Source organism: Odontesthes bonariensis, chromosome 22 (genome assembly GCF_027942865.1).
Source record: "Odontesthes bonariensis isolate fOdoBon6 chromosome 22, fOdoBon6.hap1, whole genome shotgun sequence".
In the NCBI taxonomy this organism is placed as follows: domain Eukaryota; kingdom Metazoa; phylum Chordata; class Actinopteri; order Atheriniformes; family Atherinopsidae; genus Odontesthes; species Odontesthes bonariensis.
Window position 1 is genome coordinate 435,309 of NC_134527.1, and position 26,791 is coordinate 462,099.

General features: G+C 42.5%; 1 protein-coding gene across 4 annotated transcripts in view; it reads left to right on the forward strand.

The window, feature by feature from the left end:
* LOC142372323 (uncharacterized) overlaps nucleotides 1–26,791 on the forward strand; it is a 92,090-nt gene that overhangs the window by 12,852 nt on the left and 52,447 nt on the right. For 3 of the 4 annotated variants that reach the window (XM_075455181.1, XM_075455183.1, XM_075455182.1), the window contains 4 exons: nucleotides 1,504–1,674; nucleotides 18,297–18,470; nucleotides 20,281–20,457; nucleotides 20,665–20,838. The exons of the other annotated variant lie outside the window; for it this stretch is intronic. In XM_075455181.1, coding sequence (XP_075311296.1) covers nucleotides 1,504–1,674; nucleotides 18,297–18,470; nucleotides 20,281–20,457; nucleotides 20,665–20,838 — 696 coding nt within the window. The remainder of the gene's footprint in view (nucleotides 1–1,503; nucleotides 1,675–18,296; nucleotides 18,471–20,280; nucleotides 20,458–20,664; nucleotides 20,839–26,791) is intronic. 4 annotated transcript variants of the gene reach the window in all.

Sequence of the window (26,791 nt, forward strand, 5' to 3'; positions counted from 1 at the left end):
ATAAAAGAAGACAAAACCCTTTAGATCAGACTTAAAAATGGAGCAGCTGAAATGTTTCTTTCACTCGTCCTTCTGGGTTCATCTGAGAGATGTTTGATCAGTAAAGTTTGGAAAGCTGGATGAAGATTAAACTGCAACAAACTGACAGATCTGCTGCTTGTGCTGCTCATTTGAACAGGACAAATGTGCAGAGTTCAGTCACTTTCAGCACAATGACTCAGTCTGCTTTGGGTTTCAGCCTTCAGCCAGTAATTAGTGACAGACTGAAGGAAAGGCAGAGCACTGCCCCCAACACTTCATTTCATTTCTATATGACTTCTTTTCTTAGGGAACTTCACCCAGGCACAGAACTGAGCAGCATCTTCACCTCTGAGCTTTTGTCCATTACAGTACTGAAACATGGCAGCGCTAAAAGATCAGCAAATAACTGGAGACTTATGTCCCAGTGTCTTCTATCCAGCTGATAACAGCTGATCATTGGAATCCTTTTATCTGCTTTACTGTTTCATGTTGTTGCCAAAGTCTGCAGATTACTTTGACTGTAGACATAAAGCAGGCCTTTGCTGTTTCTGCCCTGGTAAATATATCGATGGGCTCTAAAGATGCCTCAGTTAAATGCTCTGCTGCTGAAGCCGGTTTGTGAACCAGGTTTTATGTTCACCAAGAGGTTTTGAAGTGGCCCTCACCGTTACTTCTCTTGAAACTGGAGCAGGTTTGTTTGCACAGTAAATACCATAAACCAGATATAGATGGATAGATATTTTATCACCCCAACTCATCTGACACCAGCCCACCATTTATTTACAAGTACAAAAGCCTGATTGATATTGTGGAGCTTCTAAAAGCCTCCAGAACTGACATCTTTGAAATGTTTGTTGTCCAGGCTGTAAAAGTTCCATGTTTGTAACCTATTCTGCCAAATTGTGTATGGACAGCTTCGTGGTTTTGATGATAGATTTGCTGCTTTTCCATAAAATCATGAGCTGCCATGCAAAGCCTGGAGATCTGGAGCATGAGTCACACTTTTTAGGGATATCCAGTGTGCTGAAACCGAATGGAGCTGCCTCCTCACATCAGTATGTGATGAACTGAGGGTCAGTGGGTTGCTTTTGTTTAATCCTTTAGAAGCTGACATTAGAAACTATAGAGTTCATTTGTTTCACAAATCACCGTATTCTTACATAATCTGCATCAAACACTGAGTCTGGTGATGCCACCCAAGGTTCCTCCTGCAGCTGGGAAGCTACTGATCAGAATTAAGTCAAAAAGGTCTCTAACAGCAGCTTTATGATTGGTGCTCATCTGCACTTCCTGCTGGGGAACATAAAAAAGGATCATCATTCAGGACTAATAAGAAACTGTAAGAAAAGAAGTTTCTGTGGACCCAGAGCCCCTGCTGTCTTTAGAAGGCTGAAATAATGATGATGTAGAGGAAGAGGAACATGTCTGATTTTTAGGTTTTATACTTTATACTTTCTTACTTTTACTGTTTCATTCTTTCAGGTTGAATAACTGCAGGTTGTCAGAGACCAGCTGTGATTCTCTGGTCTCAGCTCTGAAGTCCAACCATCTGAAAGAACTGGACCTGAGTAAGAACTTTGATCTTAAGGATTTAAGAGTGAAGCAGCTGTCCACAGTACTGGAGAGTCCAAGCTGTCAGCTACAGACTCTGAGGTGAGTTTTCTAACTAGATCTGCTGTAGTGTTTCTGTGTGTATCCAATTCTATCAGTAAAGCCGGAGATCTTTGAAAGAGTTGATCACAAAGTGATGATTCTGAAAGGACAGAGCTATCAAAGAAAGTGTTGTTTGAGCTCATGTGTCTCATGAAGGGGCGCCGAACATTAGAATCATTTCAAAGGTTCCCTTTAAGTAATTATATGTCTGCTAACATGGATGTGTCAGGACTGCTTAGGAACATTTAACATAAGCGTGCTGGAGTCTTTAAAACAAGCTCTGCAGCTCCAGCCTGATATAAATAAGGATTTTCTTTCCATAGCATTGGATCTTCATAGCAGACTGTGTTGTTTGGCACTTTCCACTGACCAAATGTGGGGCTATGCTCTGCCGCTGACATGGACAATGTGGCCCTGTGGGACATGTTAGTGGAGGTTCTGAAGGCCTGGGGCCTCATGTACAAAGGGTGCGGACGTACAAAATAGTGGCGTACGCACCTTTTCACGTCAACGATCAGATGTATCAAGAGCGAAAAGACCGTGGAAATGTGCGGTGCCTCACGGCAGCTTCAGGGCTGGCGTACGCACGTTTCTGCAGCTGGTGATTCTTTGGCGACACCTAAGGTGATGTTACTGTTACAACAATTAGTCCTCAGACGGTGATGTGCACATTTGAGATAGATGAATAATTAATACTGATGAACAATTAACACACCCATGTGTCACAAGTAGATATAAAAGCAGCGCAAAGTGGTTCAATGCATACCATTAAAAACAATGGCTGCTTTAAAAGTATTAGAAATGCAAATGGTGCAATTAGAAGAGAGCGTGTGTTCAGAGACAGAGAGGATTTGCTGGCACATGATGGCGACTGGCTCATCAGCCGTTTTGAGGGAAATCCTCCTGGAACTGTGCGCAGAGCTGCGGCCGGCGTTGGAGCGCAACACATCGAGGAGCCATGCGCTGCCTGTGCCCACAGGTGATGTGCACACTGGGGTTCCTATAGCAACCGGGGCATTCCTGAGGGAGCTGGCCAACCGATTGGGACTGTGCTAGTCTACCCTGAGCCGAGCCATGCCAGCCGTGTGGGACAGAATTATCCGCATCTCAGCCACGTATATCAAATTCCCAACAGGACAACATTAGCCGCATTTGGACTGTAGGAACCTTTGGCAGTTCGTATAACCTTTTTATGAACGGGCCGTTTTCTCCCGCATTCGCACATACAGGAACGAGGGACCACGGCCCTCAGTTCCTATAACCATTTCAGCTCCTTCTCCTCAGCTGGGTCTGTTCTGGGTTCCACAGGAACACATCTGACGGGTGTTTGGTGGTTGGTAGCTCCGCCCCTTGGTGGTTGGTAGCTCCGCCCCTTTGTGGTCGGTAGCTCCGCCCCTAGTCATGTTGTCAGGCTGAAATGTTTCCTCATACGACACGGACACAACCTTGGCGTGTTTAATAAGTTAAACCTCCACGTGGTCTCCTTTGTCTGCGGCGCTCTGCTCTCCTTCCTTCATGAAACCAAGAAGTATGGCCTGCGCTCCATCCTTCGTCTCCTGACTCTCTCTGTGAGCTCTTCCAGCCTCCATGTTAGACGCCCCATGTGATCGTCCATGATTAATATCACCGTCATGCAGACCATGAACACGGTGGCCTCCCCGCTCTCCATGTTAGCTTCTTGGTGGTGTTTTTTTCTTCTCTTACTGTTACGCCTGTGTTACTCTCTCTTTTCTTCCTTACTGTTGTATGTTCTGTTTTGTTGTTGAATGTGGCTAAAGTAACACGTCGCTGTCGCAGACAGCTGCGTCGCATCAGTCCGTATCAGGTCCGACTCATGTGGGAATGCAAACTGAAACAGTTCCTCTGGGGAAGGGCAGTTATCAGAACGGTGTTCTTAGAATGGCTCTGTCCGAAAGCGGCTATTAAAGGGGCAGTTCGTCTCTTTAGACATGAAGCTGTGTAACATCCCATATCAGCAGCAACATTTCTGAACATCTTCTTACCCCCTGCTGCGTCCTGTGAGCAGAGTTCCAGCCTCGTTTTGGTGTTGATGAAGGTAGTCCGGCTAGTTGGCTGGGGTTTAAAAAATAAAGCGTTTTGCTTCTCAAAACAATATGCGTTCAACAGAGTAATACATTTGCATCACAAAATTGTCCCTCCAGAAAAAGTCAGACCTCACATCGCTTGGCCCTATTTTGCCTCCCTTCATATCACTGCGTTCAGCCACCTAGCAACAGCCGCGCCTGTTACAGTGTTTACTGCTCGGAAGCAGGGGACTGCTCGATCTGCTCTTCGGTCTGCACAGTTTACACAGCCCGTAGTGATACGAAGGGAGAGAAAATAGGGCCAAGCGATTGAGAAGTAGGCTAAAGTGGCCAGTATTACTTTGATTATTTATTGTTACCAGCGACAATGCTAAGAATGCTATTTCTTTAATGATTACAACAACTAACGTTGTCTTTTACTTTGTTTACTTGAACATTTAGTTCTACACTGTTGATGTGGCGTAAATAAACATCTGTGAAAAGAACCGGATTATCGCGTCCAATCAATGGGCGGCATATTGGCAGCGTTTACAGATGACTTTGGTTCTGTCGACGCCGCCGTCTGGAAGAACTTTAAAATGAAAAATGGCCGAGTAAAAGTTCCGTACCCTTCTCCATGTTTGGTGGATCCGCCGATTACTTTCTTTTCCTGTTCCACAGCAGACAGCAGCAGACTTTTACAATAATAAAACCTGCGTTAATGTGCGATAAAATATTTATCGGCGTTAAAAAATTAACAAGTTAACGTGATAATAACGAGTTAACTCGCCCAGCCCTAATAAAAATGGTTACAGATTAATCATACACATGGAGTAACTAACCCACACACTTAAACCAGATTATAGAAAGACCAAACAAACAAAAAAAATAAATGAATGAATAGCATTTATTTGTCATTACACCTTACAGCATAACGAAATTACAGTTCCAGCACACCCATCCGGACAGACATGGAAAACAGACAGGGGAGACAGGTGACCATGGCCATGCGCTCCTTGCGGTGCACTGCCGGGAGAAAGAAGCTCATTGAAGAGCGCAGCCGCTCCTTTAATAAGAGAAAGAAAGGACCCACATTAGGTGGGAGGAGGAGAAGAAAAATAAAAATAAATCCTACTTCACACTTTACCCTTTATCATACAGTTTGAGATCGCAAAAAAAAACCTCAGCACAAAAAGCAACACATACACAAAACATCGTTAAGCAGTGGGACCAGTGAAGAGGTGAGGAACTGCGTGTGTTATCAATGAGCATGTGTGTGTGTTCAATAAGTCTGCGCAGAGTGTTGTATCAGGCGTTTTGTCCTTGACAGTTGGAATATGTCAGCCAGTTCAACAGTTCTCACAGAGAGACATCAGGGGGGGGAGGGGGGAGGGGGGGGAGCACGTGGGAAATCATGTTTTCATTACAAACGTGGAGAACGATTTTTCAGCTGGCTACAAGGCCAGTGTGGACCGCCGGATTGGAATAACAATTTATTTAGGTCAGGCAGCCAGCTGATTATGTTGCCTGTCTTCGTGTCCTTGCTGGTTGTCTCATGGCGAAAGTCCCGAATTCAGCCGAATTTGCGGGATGTGGACCCTTTCCTCCCGGTCCAAGTGATCAATCAGCCATTCTCCCAGGTCAATCCATTTCTCTTCTGAGTCCAGGAACCTCAGCCAGCCTGGGAACCTGTGTAAGGATCGCATCCAGCTTCCCATTCTGCTCACGTAGCATCTCAGTCTGAGCGTTGATTGCTCTTGTGACCCCATCGAACGCTGTCCACGTTCTCTTAATTTCGTGAAATACCAGGTATCCTCCAACTCCAAACAGCAGGAACCCGAGTATCATAAATCCGAATATGTACACATCTGCGGCGTCCTCGACAGACAGCATCGCCAAACACACGATCCGCCACTTCCCCCAGGCGTCCATTGAGTATCCAGCGAAGAATGTCCCGTCGGGGCATGAGGGTTCTCCTTTCCCCAACTTTCGGGAATTATAGACCGCTTCGCTGCCCGGAAGGCCTCAATCCTTCGTCCCAACTCCCGTCAGGGGAGAGGACCTTCCGTCCCGGAGTAAACCCTAATATTATTTACCTAGTTGACCCACTCAATTTGGGTTTTTATAAACTACTTCGTCCACATAGCTATTCGTGCACGGACCTCTTAATTTTGAAGACAAGTTCCACAAATGGGATATTCATTTATAAAATGAATTTATCTTGTCTTTTATTTGTTCAAATTGACTTGTCAGGACACTTATTCACTTTCCCTGTGTGAGGCTATGTGTTTATACTTGACGTGTTACCATTCAATGCAAACATCAGACAGTACATTCACACTTGGATTTAACATGATCAGAGGACAACTCAATTCAGACAACTTCATTTAGGTTACCCAATATGCAGAAATTTCACATTTAGTACAAGAGGTTTTCTGCTCACCTTTAATTTTGGCGCCTCCAATTGTCTGAAAAAAGTCGTCCCAACGATCACCCCGAGCCGTCCTTTGAGCCAGCCAACCACGGACGTCACGGCACCATTTTGTTAGATTCGGTTCTTTAATTGGAAGCTCAAGAATGGACCGGAGCAGTGTTTCCCACAGATGTGAAGGCAATGTGTGGTGGTGGGCCACGGGGGGGGGGGGATTCTTCAAAATAATTCCTTCGTTAATAATTGGTCACACAGAACTTTATTGTATTAACCCATAAGAACCCAGACCCATTTCTACTTAAAGTGATACTCCGGAGTAGATTCAACCTGGGGTCATTTGAACCGTGATATCCAGCCAAGTAGCCCACCCTCAGTTTTTTCGATATTGGCTGAACATCAGCTGAGTTACTGAGTTATCCCGAATAGCTTCGTACAAGGGTTAATGGATCCTGGTCCGTATCTCCAAAATTACCACACTAAAATCACATGCCATGACACCAAACTTCTACAGTAGTACAAATATGGTCTGTACTCACCAAACGATGCATTTGGAAGTTTGAAAATAGTCCAGGAGTTTATTATTATCAACACAAGCCTGATAGCTTCTCTGCAGCTAAAGCTGCGTCGACGTCACTTCAGGGAGCTGGGAGCTTCAAAGTAAGATGAGGGTTGATCTACTACTGTAGACAACAAAGCAAGGCTGCTCAATTTCTCCATTGATAAAATAACTTCACAACTCTACAACATAAAAAATCATTAAAAAAAACATGTAGAATATAGCATATACTTTGTTGTCTACAGTAGTAGATCAACCCTCATCTTATTTTGAAGCTCCCAGCTCTCTGAAGTGACGTCGATGCAGCTTTAGCTGCAGAGAAGCTATCAGGCTTGTGTTGATAATAATAAACTCCTGGACTATTTTCAAACTTCCAAATGCATCGCTTTGTGAGTACAGACCATATTTGTACTACTGTAGAAGTTTGGTGTCATGGCATGTGATTTTAGTGTGGTAATTTTGGAGATACGGACCAGGATCCATTAACCCTTGTACGAAGCTATTCGGGATAACTCAGTAACTCAGCTGATGTTCAGCCAATATCGAAAAAACTGCGGGTGGGCTACTTGGCTGGATATCACGGTTCAAATGACCCCAGGTTGAATCTACTCCGGAGTATCACTTTAAATTAAATTAAGGGGGTTATAACAGACTAAATAGACCACATAAAACCCATTTCAGAATTTTTTTCCAAAATACCACCCCCCACTGTCAGAGATCTGTAATGTGACATATATGTCACATTGGGAGTTAAGAACCTGGATAATTTCTCCATCAAGGAAAATTATGGGGGACGTAAGATGTGTGACACCTGTGTCACGGTGGGTAACACAGGTGCGGCTTATCTGCAGATTTTCACATCTTCATTGTAAACAAATTAATAACATTAATTACACTGGTGGGACTGTTCAGCTGTTTCAGACTGATACCTCCGGTTCAGGCTGCTCCTCATCCTCAACACGCACGTCTCTTTTTCAATCGCGGAAAATATTTTTCAATACTCATCTGGATTGAAGCAGCAAACATTCAGTGTAAGAGTTTAAAAAACCTACTTTATTTGATTCACAGCTGATAGTGTTTTGACCTCGACAAACCCAACTACATTTTTTTTTTTACGGCAAACTTGCGACTAGTTAACTTTATAATAAAGGCGTAATCGCTTGTTTGCTATGGGTCGGGACGGGACAACATTGTATTAAAAATATAAAATATGACTTCCGGGCAGGGAGCGGAGCAAGATGGCAGCATAAAACAGAGCTCCTGAGTCGATTAGACAAGAATCTCCCCCGAACTACGAAAATATTGAAAACTCGAATTCAAACTGACAAGCAATGAGTGGGGGACGAGGGCAGAGAAGTTTAAAGAAAAAAACTATGTCCAAAGACCAAGAAGAACACGAGGTTGAAGACGAGACGGCAAGCGAGGAAAACGACGATTCCAGCCAGGCCCGGTCGGTACTCGAGGGACTGGCTGCCATTACGAAGGAGATACGTGACCTCAAAAAAGAGATGAAACAGGACCTTACGACGTTCAAAGAGGAATTTAAAGAGGAGGTGAGGCGAGAGTTTGCCGGCTTTAAGGAGGAAACTAACCGAAAATTGGCACAAAACGTCGCGGAAATACAAGAGCAGCGGAAGGATATAACCGAGGCACAGGTGCGAGTGGCAGAGTTGGAGGAATGGAACATCGAGGCGAAGGAGGCCATCCTCACTCTACTAAAACAGCAAACAAAACTTCAAGAGAAGCTGACCGAAGTGGAAGGACATGGAAGACGCTGCAATTTGAGAATGTACAATGTGGCTGAACGGGACAATGAGTCTGTGAAAGAATTGGTGGAGGGTCTCCTCCGCCGAGAGCTCGCGTTACCGGAGGGAACCGAGCTCCATATCCAACGTGCGCACAGAAGTCTCGGAAAGAAGCCGCCACCGGGAGCATCTCCGAGGTCCATTGTGGTCAACTTTCTTAAGTATGAGACTAAAGAGAACATTTTGACAAAAGCCTGGAAAGAGAAAATAATCGTCGATGGGAGACAGATATTTTTTGACCACGATTACCCCACCGAGGTGATGAAGAAACGTAAATCCTATTCCGAAATCAAAAAGGTTCTAAAAGATAAAAAGATACGCTTTCAGACACCTCTGAGTAGGATAAGGATCCACTGGTCAGACGGGCCCAAGATCTATAATAGCGCCGAAGACGCAGCGCGGGACATGCGGAAAAGAGGGCTGGAGACGGGTGAGCAGCACAGCAGCGAACCTTCACTCGAGGAGCGGATCCGGAGAGCTTCACCGTGGCAACGCGCCGGAGAGAGGCAGGAGATAAACAGAGGGTCCGCCGCATCCGAGGACACCAACCAAGACGCAGCGAACCGAGCGAGACAAAAGCTGCAGGAGTTTAGAAGATGAGGAGACGAGGAAGACTTTGGTCAACAGAGAGAGGGAGGGGATGAGTCCCTAGGGAGCCCAGAAGAGTTAAAGGCTCACTGTTTTTAAGGTAAAGGTTGATACGATGTTTCTTTACTTTTTATTCTTTATCTAAATTTGATACAACAGAAAGGGTTCCACTAGAGAAGACTTAGAGTGGCGACTCTTAAGATTACCCTCCCTCTTCTACAAATGAGACTTCTCTAATGTTTATGTTGACATGTGAATCGACAGAGAGAGCTAAGAAGCTACTGATTGTTGGACTTACCTAGTAGGATGGGAAGGCCTATTTTAGGTATACCCCCAGCCACTAGGGGGGGCCTTTTGTTCACAAAAAGACATCCCCCACTCCCACCAACAGGGAGACAGGGCCTATGGGGATTGAGGCCCTTTTTTGCTTGGAAGTTCAGTTTTTGTGTTCGTTCATACTTTGTTCATGGGGAAATGTTGGTTGACAACATTACGGTGGAGGGGCCAGGAATTATTTCAAGGGATACAAACAATGCAACATAATGATATAATGGTGGTGTCGCTGAATATTAACGGCTTAAACAATATCAAAAAAAGAAATAAAGCTCTATCTAAGTTTAGAGGAGAGAAAATGCAGGTTATTTTTCTTCAAGAAACTCACCTATCACAGGAGGAGCATGCAAAGTTTAAAAAGCTGGGCTACAGGAACTCATTTTCCAGTTCCTTTGGGCAGAATCACAAGAGGGGTGTGGTGACACTGATTTCTAACACAGTGGAGTTCGAACTGATCAAAGAAGTTAGTGATAAGAAGGGAAGATATATCATGATAAAAGGGAAATTAGAAAACCAATTGGTGACACTGCTCAATGTGTACGCTCCTCCGGAAAGTGGAAAAGCATTTTATGAAAAAGTTTTTGATCTTATAAATCTGGAAACAGAAGGGACATTAGTGTGCGGTGGGGATTTTAATGTGGTATTGAATTACGGGTTAGACACCACAAGTATGAAGAGAAACAAAAAACAAATTAATAGATATATGAATACAATGATGTTAGAAATGGATGTGCAGGATGTATGGAGAGAATTATATCCACTTGATCGGGATTATACCCACTACTCAGCTCCACATGCTATGTACTCCAGAATTGACTACTTTCTAATGAGTAAAGGAGATATACACAAAGTGAGGGAATGTAAGATAGGCGTGGCTGATATATCAGACCATAGTGCTATTTACCTAAAAATTCATTTGAACAATAAGAGGAAAAATACAGTATGGAGACTTAACGAAGGCATATTGAACAATAAGGGATTAGTTGGAGAAATAAAAGGGGAAATAGCCAGATATCGGAAAGAGAATGACAATGGGGAAGTTGATCCGGCAATCTTGTGGGATGCCCTGAAGGCAGTGATCAGAGGGAGGTTGATTTCACACACAGCATTTTTAAAGAGAGTCAGACTAGAAACGTACCAGAAACAAATTGAAAAATTAAAAGAACTGGAACAGCATCACAAGCAGTCAAAAGATTCAGATATATTTAATCAGATTAAAGAAGTCAGAAAAAAAATAGATGATATTTTGTTAGAAGAGGTGGAAAGGAAGGCAAGGTTTATAAAACAGACTTATTACGAGGGAGGATCTAAAGCCACTAAAGTCATGGCTAGACGCATAAGGAAACAACAAGCAATAACTAATATACATAAAATAAGGGACCCTGCGACTAATAAAATTCTATATGAACCAGAAGAAATAGAAAAGGTATTTGAGGAATATTACAATAATTTATATTCACAGCATACTCCTGCAGGTGAAGAACACTTGATGGATATTTTAGACAACTTAGACTTACCAGCAATAGGCACAAAGCAAAATGCAATATTGACTTCGAAGATTACAGTCGAAGAGATTAAAGAGGCAATTGGTCGGGCGAAATCAGGGAAGTCACCGGGAGCTGATGGATTGGGAGCTTCCTTTTATAAAACATTCAAGGAAGAGTTAATCCTGCTACTACAGGACTCATTTAACTATAGTCTCAGGTCAGGCAAGATCCCTCCCTCATGGAAAGAAGCCATTATCTCTATTATTCCAAAAGAAGGTAAAGACAAAGAATACTGCTGCAACTACAGACCCATATCGCTATTGAATGTGGATTATAAACTCTACACCTCAATTATAGCTAAGAGATTAGAGACATTTATGCAGGACTTGATTGATGAAGACCAGACCGGTTTTATTAAAGAGAGGCAAACACAAGATAATATAAGAAGGACCTTACATGTCCTAGAAAACATACAGAGCAAGGGGGAAAGTGCAATTCTGGTAAGCATAGACGCCGAAAAGGCTTTCGACAGTGTGAATTGGGTATTTCTATATAAGGTATTGGAAAAATTTGGATTTAACGAGGAATCTGTGAACTGCATTAAGTCGTTATATCAGGAACCTATGGCAAGGATTAAAATAAGTGGGAGCTTGACAAAACGTTTCAGTCTGGAAAGGGGGACAAGACAGGGGTGCAGCCTCTCCCCGAGTCTATTCGCGTTATTTATCGAACCACTAGCCCAAATGATTAGGCAAGAGGAAAAAGTTAAAGGGGTGAAAATAGGTGGGGAGGAACATAAAATAGGATTATTTGCGGATGATATATTGATATTTTTAAAGCAACCCAATGAAAGCTTCCCAAACCTTATCAGGTTACTAGAGAATTATGGAAAATATTCGGGTTACAAAATTAATGTCACCAAAACACAGATCTTGTCAATAAACTACTCCCCGTCCCAAGAGATAAAGGATGCATATAAACTCAATTGGAATGCTAAATCAATAAAATACTTGGGTGTAAACATCACAAAAGGAATAGACAAGCTATATGATGCAAACTACACCAAAATAAATCAAGAAATTAGGAGAGACTTGGAGAGATGGTCTGCTATTATTTTGGACTTCAGCTCAAGAATAGAGATAATTAAAATAAATGTCCTACCGAGACTCTTATACATGTTTCAATCTCTGCCAGTAACGATCCCACCAAAGCAGTTTATGGAATGGAACAGGTGGATATCGAGGTTTATATGGGGAGGGAAGAAACCGAGGATCAGGTACAAAACTCTGCAGCTCCCTAAAGACAAAGGAGGATTGGCTTTGCCAAGCCTAGAGGAGTATTTCTATGCCGCACAAATCAGACCCTTGATATACTGGTGCAACAATGAGTATTTTTCAAGATGGAAAAGTATAGAAATAAAGCAGACGGACGCTGAAGTACGAAACTTGATAGCAAATAAAGGCCTGGTGGGAAAATTAGGTAACCAGTTAGATGTAATAACCAAAAACACAATTGAAGTATGGAATACTGTTGTTGAAAGGTATAAACTGGAGAAAGAGATAAAGATTTTGAGTTGGTTTGCGTATGATGATAGGTTTATACCTGGGATAAATGATAAAGGGTTTAAACAATGGGCGAGAAAAGGGATCACAGCAATATGTACGATGGTTGAACGGGGCAAGCTGCAGAGTTTCGAGAAGTTGAGGGGCAGATTTGGATTAGATAAACATGAACAATATCGCTACCTGCAAATAAAGGACTATTATGAGAAGGAGATAAAAACTGACACTGATAATGAAGTTGTTGAGGTATTTCGGAGAGCATATGAAGGTAAAAAATGCAGAGTAATCTCAGTCCTATATAGAAGTTTGATGTCATGCAGAAAGTCTTCCTCTCTATATATCAAAGAAAAATGGGAAAAGGAACTGAAAGAACAAATAACTGAGGAAGAGTGGTTTAATATCTGTAAAACGCAGTGCACGTCCACTGGCTCCAGGATCTGGAGAGAATTCAACTGGAAGAATATGGTCAGATTTTTTATAACTCCAAAGATTAGGGGAGGAGTGGTGTCTGCTCAGCAGCCATGCTGGAGAGCATGTGGTCACGTGGATGCTGACCATACACACATATTCTGGTCCTGCCAAAAGTTAAAAGGATACTGGGACAAACTATGGAGGGATTTACAAAAAATAATAGGATATAAGATACCAAAAACATGTAAAATACTCTACTTGGGTAATTTAACACGAGACATAATACAAAGAGAGGATGAGTATCTTGTTAAAGTGCTGCTATCAGCCAGTAAAAAAACAATTACGAGAATGTGGTATAAAGTAGACCCACCGACTGAGGAGCAGTGGATGTGCACTGTGGAAGAGATTTTTGTAATGGAGAAAATCACACACAAACTGAGACTACAAGAGGCACAATTTGAGGACAAATGTGAAAAATGGACTGATTATAGAGGACGAGAAGAGGACACCACCATTGCCACTGGACAATAAGGACATTGATATAAGGATGATTGTTTAACTATGTATGTACGATATTCCCTGACACTGTAATTGTTGAAAGAAAAATTAATAAAAAATAAGTTTAAAAAAAATATATATATATAAAATATTTTTATAGGACTTTTTAATGTGTGATTTTATAAAGGTGCACGTGATACCAACCTTTCGTGAATTTCGCCAGCAGTCTTCTTTCGGTTGAGCCAGAGCTATAGAGCTAATCTAAGCTAGCAAGCTTCCACGCTTCCAGGGAAGCACGGAGGGGAGGGGCTGTGTGTGTGAGTAGGCTATGCGAGAGAGACGGAGGTAGAGCAGGGAAAGGAAATGCAGCTTAACGAATACGAGTATTTTTTAAATAGCGTTAAAAAACAAACAAAAAAAACCGAAACGCAATATGTGGCGGCCGATGTTTCATCTGTGGCGCACCGCCACAAATTAGTCTATGTGTGGGAAACACTGACCGGAGTAATTCAAGTGAAAATGAAGTGTTTATTTGTAGTCACACGTCAAAGCATATCAGCGCTGGGCTCAGTGGAACAGCCAATTTTTACACCCATACATAAAACAACCCCTTCAACATAATCCCATTCATTCCCACCCTGGTCACTGCCCTACATCTGCACACCTGACATGAGGGAGTAGTACACATGAATAAAAGTGAATGCACATGAGGTATTATCTTCTACATTTTGAAATGCATCCAGGAAAGGACCCCATATGATTTGAAATTGAACAGCAGAATGTTGAAGTGAGTGTCTTATTTTTTCCAGTTTTAAACATGAAAAAATGCTGAAATGAAAAACTGAGAAATATGATCTCTGCTGTTAGATCTCATCAGAACTCTGGCTGCAGCATTTTGGATCAGCTGAAGCTCGGCTTGTATCGGTCAGACTGTGTTTTGTATAGTTTGGGAACCTCAGGGTTGCATCTGTGTTTTTCATTGTTAGTTATGTTTGAGGGGCGAGAATCAGAAAGAAGGATTGCTGGTTGAGGCGGTGGATTATGGACTATGATTCCGATTAGAGAATCAACCCACTTGGACAGAGAGATCTGATTAGGGATGTCGAAATTTAAAAAAAAGTCTTGACCGACCACTGAGCCTCATTAGTCGATTAAAGTCGGTCACCGAAAATTCTATAAGTGCCATTTATGATATCTGTGTCCTGTCGCGCGTCTTTCTCTGCCGACTGGTTAGGCTCCCACCACACAATCAATGTTAGTTCGTGCCCTTGGTATTATACATTTTCCCCAATCATTGACCACTAGTTCTAGGCGTACTTGTGGAGGAATAAGGGTTTTGGGTAGAAAAATAATTGCTGTGCCTGCGCAGACACGCACAGCCACACATTACGCGCAAGGGCGCCCTTCCAGTCACGGTACTTTTTAAACACGAATCAAACCGAACTCGGGCTGTTAAAAGCCCACGTTACAAAGTCACAAACAGAGAACGGTGCATTTGGCGGTGTTACAGGAAAGATGGTTAACCAATGACTTCGTTAAAAAAAAACTTACCGAATGCCAACAGCCTCTGTGGCGTAGCCTATGCTGCACAAAATCCTTTGCAATAAGTTCCTGTCGTCATGCTATTTAAGTACAGATGAATATATCACAACAAGTAGGCTAAGTTAGTCTTGTGTCTTTTGCCATTACAATGTTACAATTATCATTATGTTGTAGTCCACACGCAGCCACATTGGCTTTATTTAGGTCAATAGTGCCGATTTTTTTTTTTTTAACTGCGCAGACAGGACCCGTCATGTACGGCGTACAAGTTGCAACCGGTGTAAGAGAGGACCTCTGAGGAGGGCGCTACGTGAGCTCTGCTGCGGTTGTTCTTCCATCGTGGGATGGCTCATGCTCACTAGGCCGTAAGGTGAACCCCGTTTTCGTTTAGGTTCGCTCCGTGCTCTCCGAACTACATGCCCGTTAGCTGATAAAAATGACCAACTTATTTTGCACATATAAAAAAAGTTTCGCGTCACAGAATCCTGTACTTTTTTTAAACCGAGACGTTTTCTGAAGATATTTTCCGCAGGGCTGAATGACGATTTTGACGTCACAAGACACCACGTGACCGCGCTGGACCAATCACGTTGCCGATTTACGACAACAAACTGGAAAAATGACAACCTGCCTGGTGCTGTCAAAACTAACCTACAGAAAGGAATCTCGCAAAATATCATTTTAAAGTGAACATAAAATAATAATTATTATTATAAGTCTACTTTAATAATACTTTATTAATCCTTTATTAATCCCAATTTGGGAAATTGTTTTGTTGCAGCAGCATACAGTATATGAAAACAATTAAAGTAGTAAAAAACAAGCAAATAGAATAGAATAAAATAAATATAAAATAAAATAAAATAATATAAAATAAATAAAAATAGTGAATAAACATTTGCTATGTACAAATCTACAGTATTTTTTGTTTTTTGTTATTGTTTTTTAGGAGAGACTTCAAGCCTATTGAGGTTGAAGTTCTCTTCCAGCCAGAGGGGAGGTGTTGTATATGGTGATGGCTGCTGGTAGGAATGATTTCCTGAAACGGTCTTTGTGACAGTGGAGCTGGATGAGCCTGTTGGAAAAGGAGCTCTGCTGTCTAACCAGCAGCTGGTGGAGAGGATGGGTGGGGTTATCCATGATGGATAACAGTTTGTTCAGTGTCCTCCTCTCCACCACCGATTCAAATGAGTCCAATCTTTTGCTTTACACATGACCTCATTATTTTAGCCTGATAATTTGCCCTTTTGCAGTGCTGGTGGAGGGCATCACTTGTTGGGGGGATAGATAATTCTGGCAAGGCTGATGATGCCATACAGAAAGCTTTGTACCTAGCCTCATTGATGTTTTCTGCGGTTGGCTGATGGTATAAATGGCATACATATTTGCAAAGTAATGCAAATGTAGAGTGGTCCAAGTTAAATTCAGTCCCCAGATTTCTGAAAGCCTTCAGGTAGACATCTTTCTCGCATGCCACAGCAAATGTCTTCTTTTTGCCTTGTGGTGTCACACCCAGTGAATGTATGGATCCCAATCAAGGCTGAACACACACTGGCTCTGAGAGCTGATGACACCTTGGTAATGTCCATTATGCGTGTTCTGTTGCCCGTCCCTGTGAAAAAGTACAAGCTGCATGGCAAATCTTTCTGCAGACTCACAGCAATGACTGCTACATCAGTGTCAGGGCTCTTAATAATGACAGTCTTCTGTTCCTGTGCAGCATGTTGTGCATGCAAAAACACCAGTGTCACATTCTTCGTGGTCACACTGCAGGTCTTCCACAGCATGAACAGACTGCACACCTTCCAGTACACTCACACAGTGACATGTTGCTGTGCTATGTAAAGCTGAGGTTTCTTCCCACTGCTGTAAGATCAGCATGTGGCCACGCATCGTATAATAACTCAGCAAGTGCTTCTTTATTTGTTCCTTCTGATTCCTTCCATTCCACCTTGTGCAGGTGAAATTCTGTGTTTCCTCATGCTTAACAGAAGATATGTGCATGTAACAAATATTACGTTTGGAAGATTTCTTTTTTATAACATTTTCGGTCGAAATTTCGTCTTCTTCGGTACTGCTGGATGATCGCGCTGCCACTGCGGTACTGCTTCTGTTTACCAGCTCAGCTGACATACCAGCTATCCGATTCGTCCATTCTGATGACGTCTCAACCGTGGCACCTCTCGCGAGCCAAACTGTTATTACGCCTGCCGAATATGTACATACGCCTTGCCAGGCACTAGTTATTCCTTTAAACGTTGCGAACTAAAAAAGTACTGTGTTCTGAGCGGCGAAACTTTTTTTTAAACCTCAACATAACTCAAATCTTTTTATGAGCTGAAGCGTGTTTGGTTCGGAGAGCGCGGAACAAGCCTGGTGTTCTGAAGGAGTTTTCGAGGTTCACCTTACGGCCTACACATAACATTTCTAATAGTGATTTTTTTTTTTTTTTTTTTTTTAACCGACGGCAGAAAAATTCTAACCGGACGACGTTGATTCGGTCAACCATCGGTCATACGGTCATCGGTTAACATCCCTAGATCTGATGTGTCTTCTTTAATGAATGTTGTTGAACTTTAACATCATTGTACAACATATGTATGTGTGCGGTCTGAAAATATATAGAAAAGCAATAAAATATATCAGAAAATCTGCTCAGAATATCATTCAACGGTTAAATCAGAATAAACATTCATAAATAAACTGCCATATGATTTAAAGTTTACCAGTAGTATCCCTCACTTATGTACAAACTGTTACTTAAGCATAACACAACAACAGAAATGCAATATAATTGGCAGAGGAAACTGTACAAATTCCAACATAAAGTTAGCAGATGCAAAGCGTGCTGAACAGCATTGGAGCCTCACATATCAAAGTAACCACACAAAATACTCCCAGGTAACACAAACTGGAATAAATGATCAACATATCCATGACTAAGAAGTAGAAAGCACTTACATGTCCTCAAGAACGCTCACAAGGGATCAGAAAACCAGAGAAAGTCCATGCAGCTTCACACAGTCTGCTCACTTGCTGGTCTGCTGCGCTCAGTGTGGCTGAACATGCCCTGACCTGTTCAGCTGCGTTACTGCCTTTCACCAGTAGATGGCGTTTCACCTGCTGGCTTTCTCAGTTATTTATTTTGTACAGAGGACTAGCTTAGTCCACAATGGTGTTTATTGATGGAAGCACCATTGATTTAATCATTGTGCCAACTTTAATAAATTATATTGTTCTATTTTAAAGGAGGAGCTGTTTTCTGCTCATTGTGTGTGTTTCACTGTGAGAATCGCTGACTTTTTAAAACCTCTTCTACATTTTAAAGTACACATGGAAGACATATTTGATTAGAATTGATCAACATCATATATTCTTCATTTAGATTGGAAGGCTGCGGGTTGTCAGAGATCAGCTGTGCTTCTCTGGTCTCAGCTCTGAAGTCCAACCCCTCCCATCTGACAGAACTGGACCTGAGCTGGAACATGCTGCAGGACTCAGGAGTGAAGCAGCTGTGCAGCTTTCTGCAGAGTCCACACTGTGGCCTGAAGACTCTGAGGTCAGACACCATGTTTTAGCTGTGTGTTCACATGAATATGATGTAAGCTGTGCTGACATTAAATGGTAGATATAAGACATTTAAAGATCCATATAGATGACACCCCCCCCCCAAATAAAGGTGTCTTCCCATTCAAAATCTTTGGGAAAATTGATGAGAAACTGAATGAAATAAAACAGCATATCTGTGACAGCCATTAGCTGATGTGGCTTTGTGGAAGTGTTTACATCAAAGACTTAGGATGTAAAGGCTTTTACTGGTTTTCTGTTGTTTTTATGGGGATAAAAAGACAACAATCATGAAAAAAGTTCATTATTTGGAATAGCTGTGATCATATTTGTGTACAAGAATGAAGAAAATGACCAAAAAAGGACAAAAACACTTGTAAATATGTTCAAAATCACTACAAGTTTTGTAATCTGAGATGCTGCCTGACACGACCAGGCTCAAAAGCCATATCAGAAAGGAGGAAGCACACGGTTTGTGAGTTAAAAGGAAATCCAATTTATTTAAACAATTCAAACTTAAGCTGAGAATTCAACAAAAGTAAAACAATGGGATGTGGCAATCAGTCATCAGTAGTGTAGTGGTGTTGTGGAGCATGAATGTGCTGCGAAGGTGTTGTATGGTGCGAAATATAACAAGAGCATAAACCAAACAAACCCAAAACCAAAAACCCAGCCAGGAACCAAAAGGGGAGAACTAACAAAATAAGGGGGCTTAAATCCACTCCCACAGACGGCCAGGTGTACGAGCTGCCGCAATCACTGCTGCACACTCCAATCAGCTTCCTGGTCTGAGGGAGGAGAGAGACCAGTGTTGCCAGATTGGGCGGGTGGCCGCCCAATTGGGCGTCTTTTGACTGCCTCCGGCGGGCAGAAAATTCCTTCGGACAAATCAAATTGTGTTCTTATCAATCCATACAGTGTAGGCCAACGTACACAGCAGGCGGCAGATATGCCGTAGCTGGTTGAACAGAGCCATATATGGCACGGAAACGTTCTAAAATTTAAATTTTACACCTTCCATAAGGCTACTGGTACTCAACCAGCTACAGCACTAAGCAGCTACTCGAATACGAAATGTCGTCCAAGTGGGGAAAATATAAAAAGCACTACAGAAAGGAGTGGGAGTCCGAGGACGTCCTAAAAGCATGGATTGCACCTGTCCTGCAAGATTCGTCCAAGGCACGGTGCAAATATTGCAAAAGCGAGATCCGGGCTGAACTAAGGGACCTTAAAGACCACGCAGAGACAAAAAGACACAAGGCTAACTGTGTCCCGGACGTCAACACTAGCATCAAGCTAGACCAACAACCAGTTCTGATGGCGAGATCAACAATGACCAGAAAAGGGAAATTAGAGTTGCAACATACGTGGCGTGCCACACGTCCATCAATGCAGTGGATGATCTGTCAGACATCCTAGAAGAGGAACAAAAAAAAAAACTTTGCAACACTGTGAATGATACTTGTCATGTGGTTAATGAGTAATATGTTTCAGAATATAAGTATTACTCAAATATTAAATGTTGTTGGCGGTTTTTAGCTGAAGTGGGCGGGTTTTGGAACGTGATTGGGCGGAAATCGCTCAACCTAATCTGGCAACACTGAGAGAGACATGCCCGGCACACTGTGTGACACTGCCACACAGTACTACTCATACTCTCACTCATCACGTGCAAATTAGGTGATTACATTGAATACTGCCCTCATAAACTGTAACGTTTGAGCTCTTTTTCACTTGTTCTGTTGGACTGTTTTAACCTGCATCCTGCTGGCTTCAGCTCACATGTTTTCTTCTTTATTCAGATTGCAGTGCTGCGGGTTGTCAGACGTCAGCTGTGCTTCTCTGGTCTCAGCTCTGAAATCTAACCCCTCCCATCTGACAGAACTGGACCTGAGGTACAACTACAACCTGCAGGAATCAGCAGCGAAGCAACTGTCTGATCTTGTGGAGAGTCCAGACTACAAACTGAAGACTCTGAGGTCAGTTCACTGAATGGAACTGTTGGAGGTCTTCATGTTTCCAGACACAATTAATTCTCCTGCATCTTCATTTATAATTTCTAGTTCATCAAATTTAAGAAAACACATTGAATAATTCTTTGATGCTGACACTAATATTTAAGGCCTGCAAAGATATAAAAGCACATCTGATTCCATTTTTTCGACATGTTTTTGTGTTTCATTCAGATTTGAGCACTGCAGTTTGTCAGAGATCAGCTGTGCTCCTCTGGCCTCGGCTTTGAAGTCCGACCCCTCCAACCTGACAGAACTGGACCTGAGTAGGAACACCATAAAGGATTCAGAAGTGAAACAGCTGTGTGGTTTTCTGGGAAGTCCACTCTGCAGACTGAAGACTCTGAGGTCAGACACCACCTTTTAGTTGTGTTCCAACATTAATGTGATGTGAAAGCTGTGTTGCCACTAAACTTTACACATTAGACTGATGTTATACTGATCCACACTGAGGACCATCACAGTAAGTCTGTTTTTTCAGTGTTTTTTCTCATAAGCATCTGAACATGCAGCAGAGGATCAGCATCATAATGACATGTGTTGGATGAGAAGATGGAACAAAGTCTCAGCATCCTGCAGTCCTAAAGATGGAGAAAAACAAATCTCCAGCTTCATTATAACATATACAAAGAGAAACTTCACTCTTATAATTTACAACTGAGGAATGCAAGAAAGTCCTACTTCTCTGACATCATCACCAAAAATTGGTGATGAAACAACTCCACCGCTGCATCAAGAGTGTACAGCACTGAGAGAGACGGCGGAGACGTGAAGCCCAAGCAAAGTTTGATCGCTGATGCGTTCAGTAGCGTTACGCCATACGAGTCCACGTCCACCCGGCACAAAGACATTACAGACATAGGCGCCGTCTGCGTGGGTGCTTCGGAGCCCGGGCACCCACGGGGATTAATGAGCACCCACGGAAAAATCCGAGCATTGAAGTGACACAATCAACCATTATATAGTATAGCTCGTCAGGTGTCTGGAAGCTGCGCGCCGGCGCAATTGCGTTTTCCAACCGGCGGGGAATTTTTCTTGGTCGGGGCAAAACCGGGCTTTCCAAAGCCATGTCATCTGCTGCTGCTGTAGTGTTTTCCCAAAATTCACCGAATCCTTCCCGAATAGCCTTCAGATCGCCTCTCAGTGTGTCAATCATTTCTCTTGCGCTCTGTGTGTGTAGCTGGCGCTTTTGGAGAGCGGCGTTGACCGCCTCCACGCGAGAGAAGAAAGTGAGCATGAGCCGCAAAGAAAAAAAAGTTCCAAACTTCTGCAAGTGCACGAGCAGGCCACTGGCTTTCCCCCCCGCATCACCTTTTTCATTTGCGCTCAAGTCCTCTAGAGCAGGGTCCCCAACCACCGGGTCGCGGACATTACTAAATGTCATGTCTGTTGAACGTAAATGTACAAAAAAAAAAAGAAAAAGTAACACGAGTCGTTTTGGTGAATTTCTGATCAGTGTGATCAACTCGCAGATTTTCAGTTCAATTCAGTGCATGTTGTGATTATGTTATTGGTTTTTAAGTCGCTTTGTAGAAAAGCGTTTGCCAACTGTAATGTAGGCCTAATTCCATTATCAATTTCAATTCAAATATAGGCTATTTTATTGTAAAATATTGATGTGACATCCGCAGGGAAAATAAATAGGATACATTTATTACACATACAAATAAAGTGACCAACTCATGAAACGGTTATATTATTGGAAAGCAAGGTTTTATGCAAACGGGTCTTTCTGTGGGTCGCGACCCCCAGTTGGGAACCACGAGCACCCACCGGCATAAACATAAGTCGGCGCCCCTAATTACAGATGCTGTAACATACCACATGGGTCCCGTGTACACCGTCACAAAAGAGGGCTTTCAGAAAATGCTTCGGACGCTGGACAAACGTTACAAAAAACGTTTTGCCACAACCGCGGAGCTGTGGTGGAGCCGGACGACTGAACCTTACATCAGTTTAACGCTCCATTTTATAACAACAAACTTCCAACTCAAGACCCGAGGTCTGCAGACGTCCTTCTTTTGTGTTATGTTTTTTACTTTTCAGATAAAAATGCTTAGTTTTCACTGAACCCACAGTCATATCGTATCAATATCGAGATATCTGGCAGGAATATCGAGATATGAAATATGAAGGTATTTCACAGTTCATCTCAGATCTCAGGCTCATGTAAAGTCTGCACAGTCAGAAGTCTGATCAATACTGCAAAGAGTGACTATATCCATGTTTTAATGTGCATAAACAGAAGTAAGGTCCAGAGAAGGGATGCACAACAGCAGGGTAACGTTGTGAAACTCTGCACCTTGAGGAATCTAATAGGTTGGTGATAGAAACTCTTCTGAAGCCATGTGGGCCGTGCTGCCAGGCTCCTGTACTGCCTGCCTTCCGGTAACAAGGAGAACAGTTGGCTCCCTGGTGATGCTGCGTGCCTTCCCAAAGCATGGCTTGTGGGGTTTGTCCTGCATGGCAGGAAGAGTTTCCCCTGTGCTGTGCTGCTTCCACCACTCTCTCAGTGCTCTGCGGCTGTAGGCAGACAGTATCACACCATAACACAGCCCGTCAGCAGCTTTTCGGTTGTGCTCCTGTAGAAGCTGCTGATGATGTTGAGATTCATGCCAAACCTCCTCAGCTTCCTCAGGAAGTGGAGCCACAGGCAGAGTCCAGGATAGTCCTCTGTGATCTGCCCTCTGCTGAGCGTTCCAACCATGGCACCGCTGCTGTAGAGCTTTCAGTGTCCCCTCTCTCACTGCCTCCTTCTGAAGTCCACCATCTCTTTTTGTTTTGCTAACGCTAGGAGAGAGTTTGTTCACCTGACACCAGGTGGTAAGTGCTGCTCCCTCCTCTCTGTAGGTTGTCTCGTCTTTCTCTGCGATGAGACATAAAACGGTGGTGTCATTGGCAAACTTAATGATGACAAAATCCCACTAATAATACATCAGCATCCTTTAATCTGCCTTTAATCTGAAGACTCTGAGGTCAGACACCATGTTTTAGTTGTTTGTTCAGATTAATATGATGTGAAAGTTGTGCTGGTCTTCATGGTAAAGTCTGTTTTCTTCTTCTGTGGTTTAGTTGATGAAATGATGATTTATTAAATAATAAGAAAACAGTGAATCTGTCAGACAGAAACAGATCTAGAATCACTGGCTGATGCTTCCAGAGCTCCAGAGTTGGTGAATATTTCTGTCTGAAACAACAACAACAGTTTGGAGCAGCAAAACTCCAAAAGCCCGTTAATCAGCTGATACTAACAAACTCCCCTCCAACTCTGTTGGAAATGAACAATCTTTGACTTGGTTAGAAAGCAGCTTTCATCACAGCAGCAGTTCTCTTCAGTCAGATTCATTCATGATGACAAAACGCAGCCAGAAAGCTTCTCCCACTGATAATTTCACTGATTATTACTGAGCAGCCATGCAGGAGGGAGGCAGGGACTGCTTCATCTCTGCAGATACATGCTGTTCTGTTCCCCTGCTGGCTTTATTGGAGCTGTTTTCATCTGTTTCATTCATTTATGAGGAGAACACTGAGTTTGTGTGAATAACGTGTGTGAATGTAGGAACATGAAGCTTCATCAGTTTCTCTGAGAAACTAAAAAATGGTTTTCAACATGAAAAAAGTGCAGCAGGATTTTATTTCACTTTCAAAGTCAATTTCATTCAGTTTTCTATTTCCACTTTAGTATTTCTGTTCATATTTCAGATGTTTTCACATGCAGAAACTTTCTGTCATCATGTGTTACGGGAGGACCCAGGTGCAGACACGGGCGAGAGCCAAAATAAAGTTATTTTCAAAAATATAAACAAAAGCGCAGCAAAGGCTGGAGAACTGAAAAACTAAACTGAACATAAAACTAAGAAAACAACAAAACCTACTGAAATACTTGCAGAGAGGCCTGACGAGGGAAACCATGGACCAGGGGCGTAGGAACAGAAAATACAGACATGGAAGACGAGGAATACAGATTAGGATTTTAGATAAGACAAGACAAGGAATACCGAAGTATAGGACGAGGATCCGGCGAGGAGTGGTGGAACAAGAAAGACAAATATAGTGGGGAGGTGATTACTGCAGCAGGGACTGGTGGCTGATTAGTAACGGGTTGCAGGTGAGAGTGAATGAGAGCAGGAGACAGACTGAGGAGAGAGAGAGAGATGGCAGAGCACAGGGAGAGCACACTAACTAACACAAAGAATGAACAAGGACTAATAAAACAGAACTGAAGACTGATAAACAGAACTAAGGTGAAACAAAGACTGAATCTAAATACAGAAAACACTAAGAGTACTGAATAAACATAACACCAACAACCAAGTCCAAAAACATAACCAGAAACCAGATCCTGACGCTGTCAAGTTCAAAACTTTTTTTCAATTTTGAAAATCTGATAAATCTGAAAATTAAAATCTGAAACTGAAGGAAAAATAATTCAAACACGAAAAAACACATAAAATCAGATTTGAAATGAGAAATGCATCAAATAATCTACAATCAAATAACATCAAAGTAAAACCATCTGTTTTAACTTTGAATGAAATTTCTTTTTACAGAATGAGACTTGACTTTCAGTCTCAGCTGATGGAAAAAGTCATATTTGGGCCAGTTAAACTCATGTAGAAGCAGCTTTGGTAGCGAGCATCTGTACTGATCTGCTCATTAGTCCAGTGTTTGGATTTCCTGAAGATGAGTCTCTAAGCTGAGCTGCTGCCGGCTGTGTTTCTGTCTGCTGCTACATCATGTGACTCTGATGGAAGCTGGGATGTTTAAAGACTGAATGGAAACACTGAACTGAACACTCTGACTCCTCTTGACTTCAGCTTTGTAGCTTCCTGCTGGAGATGGGGAGGTCTCCCAACCATCAGCCTCAAACTGCACTGATTCTGATAGTTAGTCAAAGCGTCCATCAGCATCCATTAATCAGCCAAACTGATCAATCAGTCCACCTCTGGATGCTTCCAACACTTTTCTAAGGCTCTGTAATGTTTGCACTGACTGAAATATTCAAACACAACAAGTCACAGTAACAAGTTCTGCTGCTGTCCACTCTTTAAAGAAGTTTGATTCCATGATTCCATTACAGTTTTTCCCGATTGCTTAAACACAATTTTGAGCGTTGTGTTTTGTTTTGCAAAACCTACACACAATTATCACAACCACAAACCCAATTTGCAAAACACCTTGGATCCTTTGCAAAATGAAACACTTGTAAAAACTATACGCTCATTTATCAAAACCATATTTTGTTACCATATGAAACACACACGTTGCATATGACTTAACTCTGTTTGTAACAGTTACACACTGCTGTTGAAAACCTCAAACACTTTTGGCTAATTCTGCTTCTGAGTGAATAGAGTAGTATAGGTGAAGTACACAGTGAATTTGCAAAACCTCGCCCAGATTTGCACAACTATAAACACAATGTCAGCTCACACTTTTTGCAAAACAATACACACAGTGAACACTAAACACACTTGTATGCATTAGACACGACACAAGACCAATGCTGCAGACTGATGAAAATGTAATTTATTTCTCCATATACTGAATTTAGTCAACAGAGACATAAAAAACAAAACAAAAAACATGCCCCATTTTCCATGCTTCTGACAAACATAAAATTGTATCCTGTACAAAAACAATAACCAAAAAAAAAAAGAAAACACAGTACAGAAATCACTACTGGTCATCTCTTCACTGGATCCGGCCAGAGAATTTCATCAACGTCGCATGCAATATTATCATTTCCAAGACAGCGTGGAAAGAATCGTCTTGAATGCAGAATCCATCCCTGTATGGCTGTCACAGTCAGGTAACAGTTCTCCTCCATGGCCTGAATGAGGGGTATGCGAGCCTGGGGGTGCAGATCATAAACCCTCCACCGCCATGCCGAGAAAAACTCCTCAATTGGGTTCAAAAAAGGAGAATACGGTGGCAGGAATAGGACCGTGAACTGTTGATGTTGCTGAAACCAGTTCTGAACCAGAGCAGAGCGGTGGAATGAAACATTGTCCCACGTGACAATGTATTGCATCGGTTGCGGTTGTGCTGCTATGAGGTTGTGTAATCTGTCCTGAAATGTGAGGATGTGGGGTGTTTTGTAGGGACCCATGTTGGCATGACGGTGGAGGACCCCATTCTGGGTAATTGCAGCGCACAGGGTGATGTCCACAAGAGTTGAAATAAATTTGGTCCTGTTCTTCTTTCCGCTTCACCTCCTCCTCCTCCTCTTCCTCTTCCACGACCTCCGCCTCTACCTTTACCTCTGGCGCGGCCTCTGCCTCCTTCTCCTCCTGCGATT